The sequence below is a fragment of the Canis lupus genome, chromosome 36 (assembly GCF_011100685.1).
Source record: "Canis lupus familiaris isolate Mischka breed German Shepherd chromosome 36, alternate assembly UU_Cfam_GSD_1.0, whole genome shotgun sequence".
NCBI lineage: Eukaryota > Metazoa > Chordata > Mammalia > Carnivora > Canidae > Canis > Canis lupus.
In genome coordinates this window covers 20298886-20309442 of record NC_049257.1, presented here as the reverse complement: position 1 = coordinate 20309442, position 10557 = coordinate 20298886, and the positions used below count along the sequence as shown (strand labels likewise).

Genomic DNA, 10557 nt, shown 5'->3' with positions numbered 1-10557 from the left:
CAGAAGATTAGAAGTTAAATTATTTCCACACAATGGGAATTTCACCTCGTGTCACCGGGGATGTAGTAGGAGTTGCATTATTTGTCAGACCAAATAGAGATGCGTGGGCAGACTTTGCTGAAATACAAAAGAATTGAACCTTATCTGAAGGCGCTTTCCAAGTGTCTCCTGATAGAGGAGCGGGTGGACGTTGTCCGCCCCTAGCTAAAGCCACACTAATATTTACAAAATGGATATTAACCCTTGAAGACATTTTTTGCCCGTTTTGTACAAAGAAACAGGAATAAACAAGGTGTTTGTACTTGTTATGTTCCATTAATGAAACTTTTATTACTTTACATCGCGGGGGACGTCTGTTTACTTTAGAAATGAACCACCAACCGTTATAAAGGAAAAAGTCCTGACAGCATTTCCTAGAGAAAAAGCTTAGGTGCGTGTTTCCAAATGATCGTTTCTTTTTGTGCGCCTCAGCTTTTTCATAGCTCAGTTCTTACAGCTTCACGTGTGTCTTTTCTTTGATTGTCAGTTTTCTCTTAAAGTTTATTTTTTATTAGCGCAGAAAAGTGAGTGCTGGCCTCCCCAGTGTAAATGCAATCTTTAAAAAGTCGATTTGTGTTCTAAAAAAGAGGGTGGTGGAAACAGCATAAGCAGGCACAGCACAAAGCCCTACCCAAATTATCCCGCCCAGGCCATTTCTAGGCTTGCATCCTCAGATTTTCTCCCCTGATGTCAATAGCTGCAATGTAATCAAGTATCCCCAGAACCAATTCGTGTGCCAGATTCCAAATACATTTTTTTTTAATGTATACATCCAAGAGTCAGCCTACTTGGGGGGCCTTCTATTGGGATTGTGCGAAAGATAAAAGGCAGAGCGATCTACTTCCAAGTGTGCGTGATTAACACAGATACACTTCCGACTGAGAAATTTTTTTTATTCTAAATATTTGTTCAAATAGTACCAGACAATTTGAAATCCATAAACTGTGTCGAGTGGTGAGGGCTGCGGCTGTTGAGAAATGAGTAACGGGTGTCGTGCCACGCCACGGGGCCGCCTGACTCTACCCATGAAGGACAATTTGCGGTCTTAATCCTTTACATCAACTACAAACACCAGCCACGGTTACAACTGTTCAAAACTACTCTCTCAACTAGTTCAGACCAAGGGGACTAAAGAGGTGAAACGTGGCCCCCGCGGCCTGGGAGCGCGTTCCTAAGCTTGGCTGGAGAATTCTACAAATATACACATAAATACATTAAGACGAGGATAAATAATCAGGGAAACGAAATGACTCGCTTCAAATAATAAATACAGATCGTTGAGTCCGATGCAATCCTTACGGGACGGGAAGGAGCATATAAATTAAGGTCTCCGTCACTAAGCTAGACGCGGGCCAGGCCCGGGCTGTCCGGGCGCTGGTCCCTCCGCAGAGCGCGCCGCCGGTGGGTCTCGGACTTACCTTCGGGACACCACTACCCGATTAGAGTCCCTCGGTCCGCAGTATATGGCACTGTCGGGGTTACAGAGGAGAATCCTTGCGGCTGATTTATGGCCAGTCACCCCAAGGAGGGCGCGCCTGGAGGGGAGGCCCAGTCGCCCGCGTCTCGGCCGCCGCGGGCCCGAGACCAGGAGGCGGCGACCGGGCCGGAGCGAGGGAGGGGGTCCCCGAGCTGCCCCGCGGGCCCCGCCCGCCACCCCCGCCACCAAAGCAAAAGAGGTAATTGCGCCGCGAGTCCCGGCCGGTGGCGGCCGCTACAGATGCGTCAGTTTGGGGGCCTCGGGCAGGCGTCCCTGAGACGAGTGGTGCGCCGACAGATCTGTGTAGGTGGGATGAGGGTCGCACGGTCCGTGGTGGTGGTTGCCCGGGATCTGCGCGGCGCAGCTGTAGTCCACGCTGGCCGAAGACGGGTGCGAGAGGTGGCCCAGGTTGAAGACGGGCCCGGACGCCTGCGCCATGGAGTCGACGAAGTTGCCACCCACGTACACCGGGCTGCCCTGCAGGTTGGCGCTGGCGAAGCCGCCGCCGTTGCTCGCCATGGGGTGGGGCTCGAACTCGGGCGCCGCGTAGCGCTTCTGCTGCGGCAGGCAGCTGCTGAGCGGCGCCGTGTAGGCGGCCAGGCCGTACATGTTGGGCTGAGATTTGGCGAAGGCGGGCGGCGAGGGCGCGTCGTAGGCCAGGCCGGGCACGGGCGGCAGCTGGCCCGAGTAGGCCACGTGGCCCGCGGCGCTGCCCAGCGGCGGGCTGCGCTCCGGGGACTGCCCGGCCGGCGAGTGCAGGATGCCCTTGGCCTTCTGGTCCTTCTTGTACTTCATGCGCCGGTTCTGGAACCAGATCTTGATCTGGCGCTCGGTGAGGTTCAGCAGGTTGGCCATCTCCACGCGGCGTGGCCGGCACAAGTAGCGGTTGAAGTGGAATTCCTTCTCCAACTCCACCAGCTGTGCACTCGTGTACGCCGTGCGCACCCGCTTGGACGCTGGGCCCGGCGGGCTCTTATCCTCGCAGCTCTCTCCTGGGCAGGAAGGGAGGTAGAGGGGATGCTGAGCGGGCGAGGAGGGGGCACCCAGGGCTGCAGCGGGGTGCTTCCCTGGCTCCTCTATCCCTCCCCCCACCTTGGCAGTGGGGGAGGGGCGGCTGAGAGGTGAGATTCGGAGCGGGACCTCGCAGGCCCCAGTCCTACCTAGGAGTTGCACCTGAACCCCCCCCCCCAATCTGCCTTCTGAGGTCCTATTCACTCTGCCGCCCCCTCCCTTCCAGCCCAGTCCATCATCCTGTCCCTAAGGCTAAGGCTGTGGAGGAGTTTAATGAGAGACTAGTAGCAGCTGCTAAGGCCTAGCCACCACCCCCCTCCCAGCCCCCATTAAAGAAGGGCCAGACTTCTTTGAACACTCTTCCCAGACTCTGCTGGGGGATGGAGGAGAAAGGCAGCTCCCTCTCTCCCCCCCTCAAGCTTGCTTCGGGGCTGGCTACTGAGCAAAGCACCCCAAGAAGCACAGAATGAGGGTGGAGACCTGGGCACCTCACTCCAGCTCAGCTGCACCCAAGGGCTCTGCACCCAAACTCAGGGAAGTAAGAAACCATAAAAATACTGCCCCAGAGTTTCAGGAGCTCCAAGGCCAGCCTGGGTGCATTTTGAGTAATTCAGTGCTGGGAGCAGCAGTCTCAACCTCAACCCTGGTTTCCACTACCCCTGCCACCTCTCAGCAGCTTGTCCACTCCCTCCCTGCTTGTACAAATGGATTTCTCCTGGGAGGGAGGGGCCTGGGCTTGCAGCTGGGAAGGAGGAGCAGAAGATGCTTACAGGCTGGAAGGCACTTTCCCCGTAGGAGCAGCAGCCCCAGAGAATTGCAGGCAAACCAGAGACTTGATAACAAGCTTAGTTACATCCGAGGACTCAAACTAGCTCTGGACCTGGAAGCCAATTCATCTACCTAAAAATAAATGGCATCAAAGGACACAAGGCCAGAAAATTTTAGGAACCAAGCAGGCTGAGGAGAATGGCAGCAGGCCTTAGGGCTCCCGGCCCTGCCCGTCTTCTTCTACACACCGTGAATGGACCCACAGAAGATCTCAACTCTAGGATCAGCTTTTTCAGGAAGAGAAACCCAAGGCTGCTCCTGTTTCAGAGCACATCCTCTTCCTCTAGGATATGACCCTCCACATTATGGATTTGCTGGGATGGGGAGATCTGGGCTGGGGTACACCAAGCAGAGTCCATGGCTAGGTCTTGCAGGCTCTGGTTGGATTCAAGCGCACCATTCTGTGGTTTTGTCATCTTGGGCAACTCTAACAGTCTCCTTATCTGTAAAATGGGGACGTTATTATATACCTACCTCAAAGGGTTCTTCAGAAAATTAAATTAGATAATGCTTGTAAGGCATTTAGCAAGGTTGTTAACATGGATCCATGTTAGCACTCCACAGACTTTAGTTCTTACTAATTTAAGGGAGTAAGGTTGGTGTGATGTAGACTATGTAAAAACTCAGGCACCTGGGTGGCTCAGTGGTTGAGCATCTGCCTTTGGCTCAGGTAGTGATCCCAGGGTCCTGGGATCGAGTCCCGCATCAGGATCCCCGCAGGGAGTGTGCTTCTCCCCCTACCTGTGTCTCTGCCTCTCTCTCTGTGTGTCACTTATGAATAAATAAATAAAATCTTAAAAAAAAAAAACAGGCTTGGAGAGTCATAATACCTGTCTTCAGGTTTTGAAGAGCTGTTGGATGGAAGGAGCTAAGTTAGGACCAGCAGCCTAGGACAACAGATATTAGGTCGATATAAGAAAAAGCTATCTACTAATAACTTTAGGACTTGTCCAGCAATGGCACCAGCAACCTGGAATGGAGCATCCTGCCCCTGTACAGGTGTGGCTCCAAATCAGGGACACTAAAAAGAAAGGATATTTCTGCATGAATAGGAGTGCAGACCTATGGCCTCCAAAGCTGGACTTCCAGCCCTGAGCCTCTTGCTTCCCAGGTGAGCTAACTTCTTGGGGTCAGTCTGGGGGACTTAGCCCAGGGAGAGCGCCCTCAGAGAGCTACCTGCAGTGGCACAGCTGTTCTTTTGCTTGGAGTTCTGTCGGGACTCTTTCATCCAGGGGAAGATCTGCTTGCTGATGGTGGCTGAGGAGCCCGAAGCATTGGGCCCACCCTTGGCCTTCTTGGCAGGCACTCCACCTCCAGGATTGGTGGGTGAGGATGGGGGCAGAGGTGGCGGTGGAGGAGGGGGTTGTGGTGGCTGCTGCTCTGAGTTCAGGCCAGGAGGCTGGCTGCCACCCCCCCCACCCTGGCTGTTCCCAGTGCCAGGCCGCATACAGCTGCCATTCAGTTCTGTTCCTTTGTGGGCCGGGGCTCTCAGAGGTGCGGAAGTCTGGATGGAACAGGCGGATCCGGGATAATCGGTGTCCAGGGAGCTGGCGGCCGCAGGGGGTGGGTAAGGCTGATGGGGGGTGCCGTAGTAAGCGTCGGTGGCTTTGCTGTAGCCGTAGCCTCCGAAGAGTCCCGGGTTTTCATAGTAAGCAGCCTTCTGCATGGTGCACTCAGGAAGCTCCAGGGCCTGTTGACCCTGCTCAAATAACATTGACCACCACTGTCTCCTTCACCACCTCCTCCGATGTCTGCCGAATCCTGAGGGGGCCGGGGTAGCCCCAGGCTCCAGGTGACCTGTGGAGGAGAAAAGTGAAAGGCCCCAGAGGGACTGTAACTGACAAGACAACCAGTGTAGAAGGACTAGCTCGCCCTGCTCTCTGCTGCCTTCATAGTGGGAGGATCTGAGACTTTATGAAGTTCAACTTATTTGAACCTTTGGAAAAGTCAGAAGGCATTTCCATAAACATAAGAAAAGACCTTTCCTTCTCTTGAGCTCAACTCCATCCAAGAGAAGGGGCTCCCTCCCCACGCAGACACTATTTTCTTTCTTCAAGATTGTCCATTTAGCTTTCGAAATGGCATAGAAAAGCACTTATGGCCTCAAACGTTTTAATGGCTGATCCTCCCACTGGACTTTGAGCTCCCTGCAGGCAAGGACTGTGTCTTATTCATCTACATATTCCTAACACCCAGTCCAATGCCCTTCCTGTAGTAAGAGCAATAAATGCCTGTTGCATGAGTGAATGGAGGGACCAACCAGTCAATCACTGGGTCGCCCCAGGATGTTGATGAAAAAATAAAACTCTATAACCCACTCAGAACAGCCAGAACTCTCAAAAAAAAAAAAAAAAAAAGGTATCTCCCCCACCTGGTTTCAAAATCACAGCATCTTTCATGGAGACCGGATAGTCAACTTTCTGGGGACAGGGTGAGAATCCGCCCAGTTAACTCTGCGGGTCAATGTGAAATGTACTAGAAGATAAAAACCAAGAACACTTAGACTCCCAAACTTATTTTGAGGCTAAAAAGTGTTTCTTCTCTTTCATCTACAATTTTCTGGAGTCTTTACTTTGTCCTCCACTACTTCTAAATGGATACCACTAGAGATGGGTGAAGAGATTTAGAATTTGAAATGTATGGAACATGGGTGAATGTAAAATACTTTATATTATAATTGTATCATGTTTATGCTGCACCCATTACATAAATATATATTATTATTGACCTCTGCTCTGGATCATCTGCTGCACCCCACCTCCACCCGCTGCACAACCAATGAGAGAACCTCTCATGGCATGATGAATGGACTGAGAATTAGAAAAAGGGGGGAAAAAAAACAACTAAGAAAAATTCTGTCCCTTTTGTGTCCTCTGATTCTTGATGGAGGTTTCCCTTCTCACTCACTCCACCCCCTTCTCCTGAAAGGCTCCTAAGGAGTTAAAGTATAACTGGTACCATTCAACCACTTTTGTCTGCTTGATAAAGAAAACTCATAGGTCAGCTCCCTGGTCTTAATTCTTGATCTCCTCTTTCAGGCACCTTTCCTTCCTCAAAACTCCCTGGGCTTCCATCATGGTCATCATGATGGACCACATTGTCTAGACAAGTTATGTGGCCTAATAGATTTGGCCACTAGGACCCAGCTCACTCCTCCATTCCCTCATTTCTCCTCCACTTTCACCAAAGAGCCCAATATTTAAAATTCCTCATATTAGCCTTTGTCTGATAGTATTGTTGCCCATTCTGTTTCAAAATACAAGTGAATTTGACATTTATCTTGATAAGACACAAGCCCTTTTCAATGGGATAACAGAATGCTAGAAAGCGTTTTAGAAATTGTTTCTATTATTGTTCTTAAATGCACATGGTTAAGATACCTACCTAGCAAAGCTGGTCTTAATCTTTCTTTCACTCATTTTCTATATCGTTCTCTGACCACTAATGTTACTGAATATCAAATGGAAAGTTACACCCTCATCCTGTGACTAATATTTATGTGTTTGCCTCCAAGCCAAAGGACTGGGTACTCTGGGTTTAGTTGTTTCTGGGCTTTTCTGGGGATCCTGGTTCCGGTCTTAATCTGTGGGCCCTCTGGATGTCAAAATGGTCACATGTGACACTCAGACCACCAGAACTCACTGCTGCTTCTGTCATTTTGTTTACAACTGTGAAAGCAAAATACACCCCCCTCCCCCGTCTTGCCTCCCAGGTTGACCAAGTTTATCTTGATAGGTGGACAAATCACGTTAAAATAGCCTCTTTAGGAACTGACCAGGTCTTCGAAACAGATGGCTTTACATATATATTTGTTCCTATGGCATATTCCTGGAAGAAGCTCCGAGTCCTGGGCCTCCAAAGTGTAAATACTTGGCAGCTTCATGAATAACCACAGCGTCTGTTCTCCTGCCTCTGTTTTCATTGTCTTAAGGAATTTGAAGGCCCACTCAATGAGGAGCCACCACCCCAATGTCTATTGCCCCAGAAGCCAGGGCAGGAGGCCTCTCCTCACCAGAAAGGGCTTTGCAGCCTCCCGCCACCTCCACTTTATAATGCCCCAAAGAAGCGAACTCTACTAAAACAGAACCCCAGAATATTACGACAAAACTGTTTTTTTTTTTAAAAAAAAAAAAAAAAAGCTTATTTCTTTCCAGAAATCCCTACTCCTTGTGAACTCTGCTTGAACCTAAAAAGCAGGAATGGGTCATAAATCACTTGGACAATGGTCAACTGTTCAGTGGCTCATCTTTTCGATCACCCCCCCCCCTTTTTTTTAAAGGCTTTCTTTTTTTCCGCCCTTTGGTACCTCTGCTCATTTTTGCTCGGGGACCCAAACGCCTTGGGGTGAAGATCAGCCCGAGCAGGGGGAGGGGCGGTCTTCCAAGTCCTCAGCTGCCCGTTTCTCTCATTCCTGCTCCTCTCGGCCTCCGGGGCACGGGCCGGGGCAGCCTCCCCAGAACCCCGCCGGGGCACGATCCCCGGCCCCTTCTCGGGTAGGGGCACTAAAGGGGGTCTGGCTCGACCTTTCCCGCGGTCCGGGGAAGTTGCCCAGCGGGGCTCGGAGGCCCAACCGCAGGCTGGGAGCGCAGGGCCGAAGGGTCCCCGGCCAGAAGGCAGGCGGCCCTCGGAGCGGCCGCCGCACCCGCCGCGCCTCCGAAGCAGCCGAACCCTGATACTTGCTCACTGCACTTAATTCTGCCCGGGATCAATACCTAATATGATACCGAATAAATAAAAGGCGCTCACAGCGGCCAGGGGACGGGGTTATTAAGCAGCTGGAGCTCTCACGGTGCATATCAATGCACCTGTCATTGTGGTTTGCAACAAAATTTATGACTGCAAGCGCGGCGGCAGTAAACGCTTCAGCAAGGAATGAAAAGAAAAACACTTCCCAAGGCCCGGCACTTTTCAGAAGTGGAAAACAGGCTCCGCGTGGGAGGAAGAGCAGCAAAAGGATCCCCCGCTCGGCACCTCGGCCGACCCGCGGCCCGCGCGCCCCGGGCGTATATAAGGCGGCCGCTCGGAGCCGCTCTGCTGGGCGGCGGGACGCGGGAGCGGACGCGCGGCCTCGCGGGGGCCGAAGACCCGCCGCCGCCCGCCGCCCGCCGCCCGCCGCCCGCCGCCCGCGGTCCGGGGCCGCCGCCGCCGAGGCTCGCTGGCTGCGCGGAGGCCCGGCCGGGACTCGCTCCGCAACCCAGTCACTTATGGACCCGCAGAGTCCGGGCAAGTTGGAAGGAAGGGGGAGGCGATGGTCTGCCGGGTGTTTCTGTTGCTCTCACATTTTTCGAAGGTTCCAGTTGGCCTTGGCTCCTCTCCCTGGTTGTTTGTTTGTTTTTTTTTTTTTTTTTCCCTAAACCAGGGCCTCGGAAGCCCACAAATCTCTTTTTGGCGGACAAGACTTGCTGGGCATCCCCGTTAATTCGCTGGAACACAGCAACGATTCTTGCTCCCCGTTGGCTTTGCCGCTTCGGGATTCCCGAACCGCTCCTTGGGTTCGCTCCGTGGGGATGGAGGTGCCGCGGCGCCGGGAGAGCTTCCTGCCCCGGTTCTCTCCATCTCGCTGCAGCCTGAGCCTCTTCTGCCCTATGGGAAACCCGGACGCGCCTTCTAAATCATTCTTAGTTAGCCCAGATAACTCAATACGTAATACACCCTGCATTTAAGGCACCGGGCTCACCCCATTAAAGCGCCATAAATTTGAAGGCCGATGATGGGTTATCATGTAACGGGCAGCAGTTCACACTGAGGTGATCCACTTCAAAGCCGCCCTTTGTTTTATGTCTTGATGTATGAATCCTGAGATGGCTACCTTGAGTTGCAGGACAGATGGAAATGTAGTAGAAATTATATATATTTTTTTAAATCACACTACTCACCACAATTGTGTATGTGTGTGTGTGTGTGTTCTCAAATTTTGGCTGTAACTCTTTTTAGGTTCTTCGGGTTCCTTTTGATATTGTCGAGGCAGATCTGGAACAAGATGGAAAACCCTCAGTGGCAGCCGGTTCTTTCTTACGCACACATGTTGAGAGGCTCTACCCCTTTTAAGGGTGTCATAATCAATGTGACTATTGTATATGTTGGCCGCAGTCACTCCGGGTGTCCCAGCATTAAAAAAAAGACGTGGTCGGCTTCTAGGGAGTCAGTGGACTTTAACACAAAATCTTTGGCCGGATGGGGTAAGGAAGAGTGCGACCTGAGGAAAACGCTAGACCCTCGGGCAAAGGGTGAGCCAAGTGGGTCAAGGCACCACGGCAAGTAGTTCTCTCCTGCTTCTACCAAGCTGTAAGTGCTCCAGGTGACTTAATCCCCCAGGCCGAGCCCACCGTCCTAGGAGCAAAAGAGGACCTTGCAGAATTGGGGATGGGAGGAAGGCTACAGCACAGAGCACCAGAAAAAGAGGACTAGGGCGCAGATGGGCCTGGGGAGGTCCTAGTCAATGGCTGTCCTGCTCAGCCCCAGTGGGAAGGGAGCTGGGCACTCTTTTCTGGCTTGTACGTTGTATCTTGACCGGTTGCCCTGAATTTATTTTATTCCAGTGGGTACCCACCACACTCCTGGCCTGGGCTGCCCAACCACCCCTGGGTGGGGATCAGGCTACAAGGCATCTAAGAAACAAACATCCCTCCTACCCTCACCCAGAAAGAGACCGAGCTGTCCACCACGACTGTGGGTGCTTAACGGGTGCCCATGCAGGTCAGGTGAAAGGAGAGACACAATCCCCCCTCTTGCATCTGCCCTGTGCAATTTGTCGACTCAGTAGTTTGCAAACACTAAACCGCGCAGGAGAAAGCCCCACACAAAGCGTTCCAGTCCCTTCTAAAGACCAGAGCACGCAGCCATAAGCCTTTGAAGTGACCTTTGGCTCACACAGCAATAACTCACCCCTTAATGAACACCCAACGGAAGCGCCTCGGAGAGATCCCGGCCCGGTAGGGCTCCTAATATCGTGCCCGGGCTTCAGCTTCCCAGCCGGCCTCGGACCCAGGGGGCCCAGGCTGCTGGGGCCGCCCCAGGGCTGCGCAGTGGGGGCGCCATGTATCCAGGTCCTCAGACCTGACTGGTGAGCCCCTGAAGCTACTTTATATGATACATTCACGTGAGCGGACATCAACTTTCACTGCTTGAGTCTTTTATTATTATTTTTTTTAAAGAGGATTCTTGAAAAGTAGGATCTTCCCCTTAGAAGACAGCTAAATTGA

At 52.3% G+C, this 10557-nt stretch overlaps 1 protein-coding gene across 1 annotated transcript; it reads right to left on the bottom strand.

The window, feature by feature from the left end:
• Positions 1-310: 310 nt before the first annotated feature.
• HOXD3 (homeobox D3) lies at positions 311-10103 on the bottom strand. Its single transcript, XM_038584932.1, has 4 exons — positions 9232-10103; positions 5727-5830; positions 4532-5152; positions 311-2508 (listed from the first exon to the last, which is right to left on the bottom strand). Exons 3-4 carry the CDS (start codon positions 5067-5069, stop codon positions 1751-1753), a joined length of 1296 nt encoding a protein of 431 aa, XP_038440860.1. The 5' UTR covers positions 5070-5152; positions 5727-5830; positions 9232-10103; the 3' UTR covers positions 311-1750.
• Positions 10104-10557: the final 454 nt, after the last annotated feature.

Bases quoted from the DNA above. Each gene is read 5' to 3' on its own strand.
- HOXD3 (XM_038584932.1), bottom strand. From the start codon at position 5,069: ATGTTATTTGAGCAGGGTCAACAGGCCCTGGAGCTTCCTGAGTGCACC. The intron at 2,509-4,531 runs GTAGCTCTCTGA...CTTCCTGCCCAG, and splicing joins GAACAGCTGTGCCACTGCAG to GAGAGAGCTGCGAGGATAAG.